This window comes from Vicia villosa, unplaced genomic scaffold (genome assembly GCF_029867415.1).
Source record: "Vicia villosa cultivar HV-30 ecotype Madison, WI unplaced genomic scaffold, Vvil1.0 ctg.000752F_1_1, whole genome shotgun sequence".
NCBI classification, from domain to species: domain Eukaryota; kingdom Viridiplantae; phylum Streptophyta; class Magnoliopsida; order Fabales; family Fabaceae; genus Vicia; species Vicia villosa.
This window is the reverse complement of record NW_026705337.1, coordinates 334,893-349,144: the sequence shown is the minus strand read 5'-3', so window position 1 is coordinate 349,144 and position 14,252 is coordinate 334,893. Positions and strand designations below refer to the sequence as shown.

Here is a 14,252-nt window from a genome sequence, read left to right as displayed (position 1 = left end):
TTCAATGGGTTACATCAATGGTTTTATTGCTTATGTTTGACTATACAATGAAACTATACTTTACTCTTCAAACAAATCATGGGATAGATATCGATTCAATAGTTTCAGTTCAGATAGCAACTACTCTGTAAGTTGGTAATAGAAATGCAATCCTTTGAGGACAATACTTTCATTCACCACTTAATAACTTGGTACACTTGCCTATTCCTTTCACTGAATGGCCTGGGCCCAAACAATATACATATGCATATTGAGTCTTATAGGCTGCACAACATACTTTTCTGCATTGTCTGAGGCAAAGATAAATGTAGGATCAAGCAGTTCACTGCATGATTTTGGAATCCATCAATAGGAAAGGTTAGTCATAGGAATTATCAAAAGAAAAGTTGGATAAGACAGAAAAATGACAGTGGATGGATTGAGCTGTAGCAACTTCGTTCCGAGAAGTTCTGAAACACCAAACTTTGTAAATGTGGCATAGAAAATCATCATATAAACACATACTCATGTCATGATCAGTCTCCGGTTCATCTTCATCCTCCAAGGGTTGTTCAAGACATTGCAAATGCTTGCGTAACATTTGAAGCAAATTAATAATGACTTAGATAAAACAAATATTTAAAGGCATCTAAGAGAATAATAGGAAAATAATGTGATGAAGAAAACCTTAGCCTTGTATATGTGGAGGTGTTTTAGAATGGCCTCCCAGTGAAATGGAAAGGATGTGTATATACATGCATGTTTTAGTATTTATAATACCAAACTTACGTGCCATTGCGTGCCCATGAGGTCGAAAACAAGTTCCTGAGATATATAGAAAGGTGGTGTCTTAGGAAGATTTTAAAGTTTGCAAACAAATGCACACAAGTGCAAGGATTCTTACACATTTTCATCTTGACATATCTGACTCCCTTGGCTGATGCTGAAGTTATTGTATGAAAGATCTCTAAATATATAAGTCATAAAATTTGATTCAGAGTATGATAATAATGTGAAAGTCAGAAACAATCATGTGTCGGTGTCGGACATTGACACGTTCAGACACTGGACACACCTTTGTTTAGAGGAGACTATACTTAAGTAGAAGTAGTATTAGAAAGATAACTCCCACGCTGACATTCTTTTCCCAAGCCGGCACTGATCCAGTCAGAAGGTTTCCAGTTAAAAATCTGTCATAAAAGAATATCGATATTAATTATTATTATACAAAGCTTCATATTTACCCCCAAAACAAATTTCCCTAAGAAAATATGGTGAATTTCATACATATATTTCACACTGTTCATGTCAGCATAGGTCCTCGGAATTGTTCCACTTAAGTTGTTAAAGCTAAGGTCTCTGAAAGAGATATCATATTGAAAAGGAGTTAAAAAAGACAAAAATATTGTCTTAGAAAAACATTCCTATAACATAATATAGCAAGCAAGCATTACAAGATTTTTAATGATTTCATAGTCTTAAGATTTTCAGGTAGAGTTCCACTGATGTTGCAATTCCTCAGAATCCTGTGAAACAAAAAGATAGACAAAGATATATTATGAGTGTCTTTATAGCTACTGTGTTTCTGATCTATTTCTGAAAGAGGCAGAGGAATCAACTCACAGGTTGTTTAACTGTGTCAGATTACTAAGTTGAGGCAAAGGTGCATATTCAAATCCATTCAAATCATTGATTCTCCTGAATATCATATTGAAATTAGAGCTAAGCAAATAAACATAATTAAAATGAAATTTAAATTTCAACCCTTCCTTTATCATACATACAACTTACAAATCTGTTAAGTTTCTCAAACGTGAAATTCCTTGAATCATTCTGTCAAAAGTAAAGTAAACATTGATCATTCTTTTAAAAAGCCAAGCAATACAAAAACATCTAAGGTTTAGGAAAAAATTATAACAAAAAAGAAAGTGTGTACATCTTATTAATACTTGTCCAGTTCTGAATATAATCGGGTATCTTTCCAGAGAATTGGTTGTCCTCAATTCGGCTGCATTTAGAGAGAGGATATGATAATTTGAAGTATCGTGAAAAAGAATTTAGTAATCAATAAACACCACTACAAATATTTGAAGCTTACAATTCTGTCAATGTAGTGAGCTTGGCGAATGTAACGGGTAGTTCTCCAGTAAAATTATCTTCTAAAGGTGCGTTTGGATGAAAAACACCAAGAGATCTAACGAAATTCGGGTCATAACCGAACTGGGTCAAACAAACATAACTCAGGCCCAAACTAATCGACCCAAAACTAAATAAAACTAATGTTGCAGCTTCAAACGAAATTCTGGAAAATATCCGTTCCGAATCTGACTTCAACTTCAACACGAGTATTATAGCTCTTTTTCTTAGCTTTCCGACGATTACTAGAACGCTTCGATCGGATTCCCGGAGCTCTAGTTATGATCGTTTCCGGGAAGACTGCTAAAGCTGAAAATTAAATACGGAAATCAAATAACAATAAAAATAAATTAAAATATAAAAACATAATAAAATAGAAAAATAAACAAAACAAACCATAGAAATGCCTAAGTACAAACATAAAGTAACGTGCATCAAAATGCACTGATCACTAAGAATCGATCTAATGTAGTTAATCGCTACTACGTAATTCTAAGGCTAATATTCGATTGATTATCGATCGGTACGGGAATTAAAAATAAATATTATTAAATTAAATCAGGAGAGTAATATCGGTATGCAATTGTCGGACTTCAGGGATCTAGTAAGCCATCGATGCAGATCGTAATTTAAAATCACTTTTCTGTAGAAATCATTAGTTTAAAAATCCTACTCTCACACTCTCGTGTTTATTGATTATGATTTCACTATTAAACCTAAGTGAGCGCTCTCGCTGTATCAATTAAAGTTCAAAGTGATTTTTGAAAACCAATGAAAACTAATTACCCTTAAAGCGCTCTCGCTGTATTTAAGGTTAATGCCTAATTTCTAAGGTCCAGTTAAAATCTCAAACTCTCGTTTTTATCGATCCTAAATTCTTTTGTTTTTAACTCTCGTTACAAAACAGTTTATTTAAGCGTTTAGAAATATCAGCCAGACAAATAAATTTGATTAATAAACTACATCGACAGATTACTCGATTCCCTCAGTTATGTGACCTTACATACCGATAAAAGGTATTTAGCCGGACATGGTTTTAGTAGACAAATCAGAGCATTTATAACCGATATTAAATAACTCGGACATAATTTGATAAATTAACATAAAAAACAATAGTAATTAAATGCAAATAGATAACCTGAATTAAATTGCAGACTAAAAAATTGTATCTTGCAGTACCGAATCTTGAATCCGGGACTTGAATTAAATTCTAAAATTAAATCTAAAACTGAAAACTGAAACTAATCTGAAGCTAGAAAAGAAAACTCAATCGCAATAGTATTTCCGGTGTGGAAATCTATTGCAAGAAGTGGGTAGGAAACAAGAACAGAGCTGGAAAATGCAGAAGAAATATTGACAGCAGTAGGGTAAAAGTACGTAACCCTTTCAATAATTCTTGAAGGGTTTATATAGAGCTCTCAATTCTTGGATTTCTAGCTTGTCTCGTAGCAGTTGCTGTTCTTTCGGCAGAGAAAATAGAGGAACGAAAGTAGCGTAAACAAAAACACTCTTCTGGGTCTGGGTGTGTGACTTACGCCACATACCAATATTAAGGGGGGTGCCGAACAACTGGGGGGAGGCTACGCCGACCAGCAGGTGGCCTAGTGCGCCATCTGTCGTGGGCTGCTTGTAGTCTGGGCCTTTGGCTTCTTCCTTTGTTGCTTTTCGCACCTCCTTTCTTTCTTGCATCTTTTTATCTTTTTAACTTCAATTTTTAATACTTTTTCTTCCTTTTCTCACATGAGCCAATAATTATTCAATTACCTAAAACACAACGAAATACCAGCATAACACAAAATAAAATAATAAAATCGAAATAAAATAAAATAATAATGCATGTAAATTAAGCTAAATATACGATACGTTTTCGTGTTATCACACTTCCTAAGCATAGCCTTATACCTCTCCCATGCTTCATTCAATGATTCATTATTTCCTTGAGAGAATACCGCTATTGCTGTCTTTGCATCAAAGAATCGGTTTTGAGAGTAAAACCTTTCCAAGAATTTTTCTTCTAGGGTGTTCCAATCAGTCATTACTGCTTCAGGTTGATCAAGGTACCAATCTTTTGCCTTAGATAGTAAAGAGTGTGGGAACAACCTCTTAAACAATGTTTCTTCACCAGCTTGAGCTACACCCGTTGTACCTGCTAACTCATAAAATCGAGTAAGATGGGTGTATGGGTCTTCATGGTCCAATCTGGCGAACGGACTGGCACAAATAAGCTGCAGAATACCGGCCTTCAATTCCGATGTCCTCCTGTTGGCGGCAGTCCTAGCGAACTGTGGATTAAGTCGAGGACTATTCGCGCATGGAACTGTGGCAGCCATGTTTACAACAATGTGTTGTATGATGACTTCTTATTCTTCTTCCGCAAATAGTTCGTGAAAGAAAAGTCCGTCAAACGACTCGTCAATTGTTTCTAATGGTTGTGACGATGTGGAAATTGCTTTGTCTCTTGCCCTTGCTATGTTTGCTCTCCTTTGTGTTTTCCTATTCAATCTCCTAGCGGTCCTTTCGATCTCGGGATCAAAAAGAAGTTGATCGCTGGAAACCTTGTTGCGCATACACTAAATTCTGCAGAAACTAACAAACACGTGAAACAACCGGATCAATAAAGAAAAACTCAAAATAAAAGCTATTGCAATGCGTGCAATATTGACACCAATCCCTGGCAAGGACGCCATTTTGTTAAAAGTATTTGTGGGTAAATATTTTCTATATACATCATATCCACAGGGAGTGGTTTAATATTACTGCCGTTCTATAACAAATTATCGTCAGTGAGAAAATATAGTTGAGTTTGTTTTGTTATTTTAAATAAGTTATTAACTTTAAACAAATATTAAAACTAAAAAGCGGAAACTTGGTTAACAATAAGAGAAATATGCTGAGCTTTAGGGTTTCATCAACCTATTCCTATACAACACATTAATTAAATCATAAGTGAACTATTATTTGAATCACCTTCTTCATATATCCTCAAAATAGATCTCTTGTCTGCAGATCAAATTTGATAAACTTCTATTGGTATGAGACACGATCTCTCAAAATATCAATATCGATAAAAGTAATAAAGAACGATAGTAATGAAAACTCATTCACAATTCCATCTCTGCATATTATGGATGAATCAATATAGTAACATAGGGCAAAACTTTAACCTTCTCCTTCGATCAAGGTTTCTTATTGATAATGAATTCAAACAATTGTTCACAAGAATTAATCAATGGTATTGCATAATCATAGGTTAACTACTACCTTAAACTCAACAAAATAGAATCAGCACAAAACCCGCATCAGTAATAGATATGTAGTCCAATTCTTACTAAAAAACACATGAAAATATAACACTTTGTTTACGTTTTAGCTCAAAACTTAGTTATAATAACCCATGAAATATAACACTTTGTTTACGTTTTAGCTCAAAACTTAGTTATAATAACACATGAAAATATAACACTTTGTTTACGTTTTAGCTCCAAAATAACTGCCTACAAACTACATAACTACAAAATAACTGCCTATAAGTCACACGACCGTCTGCACGATCCTACATAACTTCTCTTTATACTTTCTGGCGCTCATTTCAGGAGTCAAGTCTTCTGACTGCTGAAGTTTTGAATTTCAAATTCCCCGATCGAACCTTCCTTTCGACGTTGTCCCCAGTGTAAGCTTAACCACCAATTTTTCTAAGTCTCAATCCTTTGCATGGTCGACTAAGACAGGGTCGACACGTTGTCTAGGTTATGTTGATCTTGATAACTTAATCCCTTTGAAAATTCTAGTAACTCACACGCGATGTCTTACTAGATGTTATGACATCCACAATAACACAGAATAATACTTTAAAACAAAAAGGCATAAAACAGTAAAGAACACAGAGAATTGTTAACCCAGTTCGGTTCAACCAACCTACTCTGGGGGCTACCAAGCAAGGGAGGGAATCCAATATTAGCAGTATTAATTCATAGCTTAACTCCCCCATTTACAACTCCTTACTTAAGATCTAACCAATGCAACTCCAATCTAGTGCTAGACCTGAGTATCTCCACTCACCCCCCTCAACCACAACAGTGATTAGAAACATAATTTAATCAAAAGAGAGAAGACACACTTCAAAAACACACATTGATCTTGCTTCACAGCTTCAATCAAGAGACACACACTCGTGCTTAAAAGCTTAGAGTGACAAAATACAAAAACAGCCTATTCCAATACAATCATCAAAAGACAATTGCTTGGAGTACAATAGACTAAACACACAGACACAGAACTATAGTTCTTCACAATTAAAAATCTCTGCGTTCCAAATTAGGATTGCAGTCTTCTTATATGCAGCTCTTAGACCTCGGGCTTTCCAAGAAACAAATTAGGGTTAACCAAGTTAACCTAATTCACACGTCATCAGGCTGTTACAGAATATGATGTATACGAAATCTTCTAGGAGAAATATTCAGCACACAATAAAATGTTTCCTAAATTTTAGACTGAGAGAAATCAGGAAACATAATAGTAAAACATAACAGCTCCTACTGTTAAACATGGATGTCATGACATCAGTCATGATATCGGTTTGTAAAGGGACAGATATCCCAGGGACCTGGTGATTTTCATTCAAAATACGGTTGACAATCTTGACGATGGAGTCATGAACATATCTTGTTCCTTCTTTATTAAGTTCCTCACGGGGGATGGATGATGAGGGATTGGAGCCCTTACTACGAACACCCTCCTTAGGTCTTCTTGCATGCGATGTTCTTGGCTTTGTGGTCTTTAAATCATCAGCGCTAATCATCCTTAGAGGAGATACATTGAGAACTCAATTAGGGTTAGTTGACTCATTAGGTGTTGCAGAGTCAGAGATGGGAGACACATTCTTTGTAGAGGAAGCATTAGGTAGTTGAGACATCTTGAGATTGTAACACCCCAGATTTTCTAATTTTAATTTAATCGGAAATTAAATTATTATTTGGAATTATTCGGTATTTTGTGGAATTATTTAGAAAGAATTATGAGATGGGCTATTGGGCCAAGTGTGGTGTTAGTAAAGAGGGGGTGCTATGTTAGTAAAGCCCTTTACTAATTAAAATTTTATTTTTCATAAATAATAAGGAAAATTGGGAGAAAGGAAAAAGGAACGTGAAAAGCAGAGCAGAGGAGATGAGAGATTGGAAAGTTGGTACGTGAAGAGCAACAAAGAGGAAAAGAACCAATCAAGAATCTTTGGCTAAGGTAAGGGGGGACTCTCTGGTTATCATTTAATATCATGTTCTTAGATAATAATATTGATTAGGGATGTTGTTGAGTCAATTGGATTATATGATAGGTTTAGGGAGGTTATGAATTGATGAAAATTGCATGGATTATTGATTGATTTATGTGTTGTTTTGACGTGTGATGATGAATAATGATGCAATTGATTATTAACTGCGTGTATATGATGTTTGGAGTTAGTTTTGGATTCAAATTGGGCGAGATCGCAGGATCTGACGCAGACCTGAAAGTCTGTGAAATCGCCAGTTCGCGCCGCGTCCCAGTGTTGGCGCCGCGAAGGCGTACTTATTTTCTCGTTTCGCGCCGCGTGCATATGTTGCGCCGCAAACTCGTTTGTGTGGTTCAGGCCGCGCCGCGAACCTTGGTTGCGCCGCGTGCTGTAGCGATGGTTGTTTTCTTGGAAAAGTTAAATGATGTGTAACTTTCGAACCGTAGGTCTGTTTTTAGTGTCGTTTCGAGCACGATGAATCTTACGAGATGGTCTACGTGTTTAAATGATGGAATGAGGTGTGATTCCAAATATTTTTAAATATGATTTTTATTTCTAGGTGAATGATGTATTGTACATATATGTGATGAGATGTGTTAAATACATGCTATGTTGAAATATTAATCATGTGACGATTTGTTTAATTGGATGATGTATTGTTGACATATATGATGAAATGTGACAATATAAGATGTTGTTTTGAAAAACATTATGATGTGATGATTTGTTGAGAATTATATGATGATGATTGATTGTTGTGGAATGATGTGGATACATGTGTGTTCTTCTTATTGATGATGATGATTGATGTGGACACATGTATGTTCTTTAATGATGATGATGATGATTGATTGTATTTGAATGATGCTAATGTATATAAACATACTTTGATGATGATGATGATGATGATGATGATGATGAAATGAGTATTTGACGATGTTACTCATTAGACTTGACGATGGTATAAGTATGTTCATGTATGTTCGCATTCATTCATGCTCATTGATGATACTGTATCCATAAGGGTGTGTTGGATCAGTGAAGGGCATGATTCCCATTGTGTGGAATCTGTGCTGGCAGGGCCGTATCTTGATGATGTTGGATCGGTCATGGGTTATTCCCATTTGATGAGGTTGGTACCACATGCATAGTGTCAGTTCATACATATGCATACTTTTATAACATGATTGGAAGTATTCCAGTGTTATAAATATTGATGATGTGTTGGTTGCGTGTTTTGTTGAATTAATGTTGAGTATGATTGTCTGTTTGAAAGATGTGTTCTGTTGGCATTTGTGTAAATGATGGATGTTCCTGATAATCTGAATATGATGAAATTGGGTGAATGATATAACTATGATGTGTTGTTATTTAAGATGCAATAACATTTGTTAACTGTGATGAGACTCACCCTTACTGTTGACATTTTCAGATTGAGGATAGCTGCTTTCGACTTGGTGAGGATTAGCTCATAAGTCAGTGTATTAGTGTAGCGTCAGGTGTCATGCTCTGATATTGTAACACTGAGGGAACGCTAGTTTAGAGTTTATGATGATACTCTATCGTGTTGTTATTGTATTAATTCTGTGGGATATTGCATAGATGATGTTATGCTTATCCGTATGATGAATTTTCCGCTGTGTTAACATGAGATGTTTATGTATCATGATGAATTTTTCCTTAGTGAAAGCATGACAACGAAGTTATGATAATTTTTTTTAATTGGAATTGTGGCACCCTTGTTTTCATGTTTTACTCTGAATTATTTTATTAATTTCCGCGGGGTTTAGAAGGGTGTTACAATAGTGGTATCAGGGCAGGTCGGTCCGTCCGGCCAATTGTCGAGTCAGTTGAGTTGCGCGATAGTTGTATACTGTCGGCGTTTTATCCCTTGGTAGACGACATGTGAGTGAATCACTGTCGGTAGTTGTTTGTTTTGTTGCAGGTGTTAGATTGAAACAAGTGGGGGAGAAGCTTTGCTTCTCAGTTTTGTTTCAGTTGTAAGATGATTGATTCAGTAGGCTGTTGTTGGCAACAGTGCAAGCGTTGTTGGCGTTTGTTGTTTCCTGAATTGAAGGTGACTTGGAATTAAGATTTGACTGGTAATTGAGTTGGAACATCTTGAAAGAAGATGATTAGAAGTATTTCGTGATTGTAGGAGAGGAAAATTAGAAAGTTGCGATGTGTCAGCTCTGCTGGTGTGCTGCGAAGTTGTCAGTTGAGTAGCCTTGCGTCTCGGAAGAGGTTCAGTTACGAGTTTGCAAGGAGGATTGCTGTCGTGATGTTTCAGAAAGCGGACTTCGGCGGGGGAATGTGTCGCTTAAGCTATAAGAATGTTTGGAAGTGAAGAGATACGATGAGGGTCTGTTTGGAATGTGATCAAGTTGAAGAGAATGAGTTTTCGAGTGAGATTTTCGTAAGCAAAACGCAGGAAAATTGCTGAATAGCTGCAGAACTTCGAAAATTCATAACTGGAGTTCTGGACATCTGAATTGAATTCCGTTTGAAGCGTCGGAAAGCTAACGAGATGAACTTTGTTATAAAAATAGTTGCAGCAGCTGTAACGTATTTAATTGCGATAGAATGACGTCGAAAAGAGGTGAAGTTACGGTCACTCTTGTTCTTATAACTAGACTTGTTTATTGGTACTGGACGGGATGTCAGTGTCAGTTTTGAACGGATTGAAGGAATAATTAGTAGGTTTGTTGAGAAGTAATTTTAAGAATTGGATGTACCATTTGAAGAGTTTTGGGAATACCGTATAGAGCGTCGCTGCATGATGTCGATGTTGCATTTCGGATAACGATGGAAAATTCATATCTTGGGTTCCGAGTGTCAGATTGACGTGTCGTTTGAACCTACGAAGAGGAGAGATTATGTTCTACCTTATGGGAGAGTTATAAATATAGTAGATTGATCCTATAAGGAGATATTGTGAAGTCGGTTAAGGAAGCGTGAAACTTGTTGAATAGGAATGCCTACTACCGTGATTGTTTGAAACAAAATTGAGTGGAACATGTAGTTGATGAGATGTTCGGTAATAAAGATGGTTTGAGGGCCGATGGATTTTAGTGAGAATTGAATTAGTAGTAAAGATGGGATAAACTTTAGAACTCTTGAAATCGTATTTGTGATGGCAAAGTAACGATAAGTATAAAAGAAAAAATTTAGAGGATTTCTGACACCTATTGATGTGAGGAGGACTTCGTTGAGATTCCGAGTGGAATGATATTTGGACGTGAAGGATGTCATGGAATTTGGATTAAAACCACGAGTTATGAATGTGGTCTTGGTCTTGCAGGTTAGTTGTATGGTTCAGGATTCGAAGTGTTTAGTGATCATAAGAGTTGAAGTACCTCTTTGGTCAGAAAGGGGCTTAATATGAGGCAACAGAGCTGGTTAGAGTACATTTTTTTTAGGATTAAGATTTTGGTTTGAATTACCATCCTGGTAAGAAAAATGTTGAGCTATTGTGTTGCGTAGGAAGTCTTTAAATATGTCGGTGCTAATGGTGAAGGAGTTGGATTTAATTGGACAATTTAGAGACTTGAGTTGGTATGTGAAGCTGATCCTAATAGTGTTAGTTTGGGTTGTCATACCCCAAATTTTTCCTACCCTTTATCTCTAACTGGCTTATACTTTCCATTTCATCTGCATACCATTATTAGGGCATTTGCATGACTTCGCATTCATTCATTAAATCAAACATGTACAAGCATGGGATCTAAGGTTTCACAATATCCAGAGTCTCTACACTATGCAAATTCATTCACTAGAGGTGTTCATTGTTCATGGATTAAAGTACTCTCTGTATGCTTGGGATTATCAGATAAGTCCAAAGGTTTGGGCCTTATGATCATCTGTGGGTTTTACTTGGGCTATTCATCAATTGCGGAGTGTCTTCATTATTGCTGTAATACAATTCCTTCTATTGGGCTTCACTCAAATTCTTTGAATTTGGACACGCCTTACTGATTGGGGATTGATGTTCACACCCTTGTGTTCGATTCTAAGTTTCACTTTGAATAGTTGTGTTGCAAGACATTCGCTTTGGATTCTGTGCAAGATTCTAGTTAAACATGGTGGACTTTGTACATCTTAATAAATTTGAAAAGCATACAATGAAAACTTTGATTTTTTTAGTCCAAGCAAACCATGGGAAATTTGCTTTTGGTACAAAGCCCATAGGATGTTGTCATGGGCTTTCATCTTTCATTCAAATTTAGCATGGAGTTCAAATAAATGAAGAGTCAGAATTCAAGTTCTACAAATGAAGAAGATTCTTTTTCATACACAAAATCATCGAATTACATGGATGGTGTCACTTGAAACACAAGAAAAGTCATCACAAGAAAAGTCATTAAAAGAAAACCCTTTACAAAATTCAGAAACAAATTTCAAAATACAAATACATTCGACCGTTCCAATCCCACCAAAGTATCCTTACATCTTCACAAAATTTAAAGACACAATGTTGGAAGCCTATTCTAAACCATGTCTTTAATTCAAAACCATCTTCAGTTTCATCACTCCTATCCACACCATGTCATGCCCCTCGATACGCCTTTCAAATCACATCCGAACCTGTCAAAGAAAACAAGAACAGATCTAAATCAAATTCAACAGTCAGTAACTAATTATAGTTACAATCTCAAACCAGTCCCTGCACCTTACCAATACATTCAAACCTACATAAACAGAGTTGCAAGTCACCATACATATACTCATCAATCAAACATTCAAACACAAATAGTTTCACACACCAAAACAGAGGCACCCTCAACACCTGAACATAATGTAAATCCTGCTTTCATTCGCATCAGTATCACACCATACATCTTTCCAATCAGCATTCCAAAACCAAATAATTGCCTCTGTCCAATACCACTTTCATACATTTCCAAGACATATCAACCATATCCACACTACATTCATACATATACATCCCTGCCAAAATTTTGCAATACAAATCATCACAAACCAATACAATCCACATCAGTTTCAAACCACACATACACATTACAAGTAAAACCACATAACACTATATCAGGTCCATAAGAAATTCAAAACAGAAGCATCATTCACATAACAGAAAAAAAGACAGAATTTCATCAATCTTCAACTAACATTTCAGCCTTCCTTTTTAACTAGCAGTGACAAATTCCATGACAAAGTCAATACATACACATTCAGTCCCGCATACAGAAAAGATTCACATAGCGTAGCCAATTCGCTCACTTTCAATCCGATCCAAACAGCTGCTAACCGAACTTGCGCTTAAGCCAAAAGAATTCAAATAAACCACCTGCATCAGAATTTGGCAGCAAGGTCAGTTCAAAGGAGGAGCAAGGCCAAGACATCCGAATCTGTATATTATCTCCAAGTAATCAGCATATAATATTCAAAAACCTGACCCAAGGATTATACATCTAAGCCAAACATCCACTTACCCTGCAACCAATTCAATTTCAAACTGTCACGGCAAATAAACAGTCCACATACAAAAATCAGTTCACAATTACCCACCATAACAGTTTACTAACTACCTACAGCCAACTTTTTAACTAACAGAACTAATTCCCCAATACCTATAACTAACTTCCCTAACCGATTTTGTAGCCCCTAACTACCAGTAACTAACCTGTTAACCAATTCTAGCTTTCCCCCTCACCTTTCAATTTCAAATAAACAGAATTCATTTCACCATACAACAAACTTCAAACAGAATTAACCAACCTCCAAACTCCTATAACTAACTCTAATTGATTCAATCTCAGCCCTCCAATCCATAACAGAAAACTCTCATCCTAGGGCTACTAATCACTCTCCTCTAACTAATTCAGTTTCCTCCATTCCTAGTCAGCATATCCCAACCTCAATCCTCACCTATCTAACTGAAACCGGACCTCACTCCAAACCTAACTCAACCGAACCTAGCTCATCACCCTCTCTATATAACCACCCTTCCCTCCATAATTCAGACTACACGCTCATTCTCTCCTTCAACCATGACATAACCTTCATCTTCTCCCTTCAACTCTCTCTGCAACTTTCACTCTACACGCCACTTTCTCCATTCTCACCTTCACCATCTTCATAACCATTCATCCACCTTCCACTCTTCATTCTTCTCTCAATCTTCCATCATCTTCTCTGCAACCTCTCACTCTCCACCATAACACACACTTCATCTATTGCACCATCTTCTTCACCTCATAACAAACTCACCACAACCGAACCTTCATTTTCTTCAATCACCACTGAAATTCACAAGAAAAAAATCTCACTTCAATGCTCAACACACACAGAAACAACAAGAAATCACTCAGAATTCGCACAAAGAAAAAGCTCAAGAACAAGAAGAAGGAGAAGAACGGAAGAAGAAACAAAGAAGAAGAAGATTGAACTCAAGGGATTAGGAGTATTCGCACCTGAAATTGAAGCATCTTCTCTCGACCTCATCTGCGTTTATTTCGCGCTAACGCCATTTGGATTCTCACCTCCTTCTCTTCAATTCACGTGTTCTTCGCCTCCAGGAGTCTGACTTGAGTAAATCTGAATCGAGAATGAATTTGAGGTAATGAGAAACAAGAGACGTGAGGAGGAGTGTTGGTTTTGGCCGATTTCTGCTAGCGGCGGTGAGATGTTGATTGGAGAGCTTGACACCGCCGTCGCCGCTTCATTCGCGAAGGAGAGAGTCTGAGTGAGAAGAGGTGAACGGTCACAAAACAGTTAGCCCTAATCCCCTTTTCCTTTTCTATATTTTGATAATTTTTAATTTCATTTCTTTCTTTTTTGTTTTTGTTTTATCAAAATAAAAATCTGTTAATAAAATCTGGATGTGGATCAAACTCCACTGGCTTCACCGAAT

The 14,252-nt window shown here is 36.5% G+C and overlaps 1 protein-coding gene across 2 annotated transcripts; it reads right to left on the bottom strand.

The window, feature by feature from the left end:
- Nucleotides 1–287: 287 nt before the first annotated feature.
- Nucleotides 288–2,181, bottom strand: LOC131630936 (probable LRR receptor-like serine/threonine-protein kinase At1g53420). Of its 2 annotated transcripts, none has more exons than XM_058901679.1 (8): nt 2,078–2,181; nt 1,916–1,987; nt 1,603–1,812; nt 1,434–1,505; nt 1,267–1,338; nt 1,110–1,169; nt 884–946; nt 288–804 (listed from the first exon to the last, which is right to left on the bottom strand). In XM_058901679.1, the coding sequence occupies exons 3-8, from the start codon at nt 1,755–1,757 to the stop codon at nt 765–767; spliced, it is 462 nt and encodes a 153-aa protein (XP_058757662.1). In that variant the 5' UTR covers nt 1,758–1,812; nt 1,916–1,987; nt 2,078–2,181; the 3' UTR covers nt 288–764. The 2 variants fall into 2 exon arrangements, with proteins under 2 accessions (XP_058757662.1, XP_058757663.1); XM_058901680.1 differs by having other exon boundaries at nt 1,929–1,987.
- Nucleotides 2,182–14,252: the final 12,071 nt, after the last annotated feature.

Excerpts from the sequence above, each read along its gene's own strand:
- LOC131630936 (XM_058901679.1), bottom strand. The coding sequence starts at position 1,757 with ATGATAAAGGAAGGGTTGAAATTTAAATTTCATTTTAATTATGTTTAT. Across the intron at positions 1,506-1,602 it reads CTGACACAGTTAAACAACCT|GATTCTGAGGAATTGCAACA; the intron begins GTGAGTTGATTC and ends TTTGTTTCACAG. Across the intron at positions 1,170-1,266 it reads ATGAACAGTGTGAAATATAT|ATTTTTAACTGGAAACCTTC; the intron begins GTATGAAATTCA and ends CTTTTATGACAG.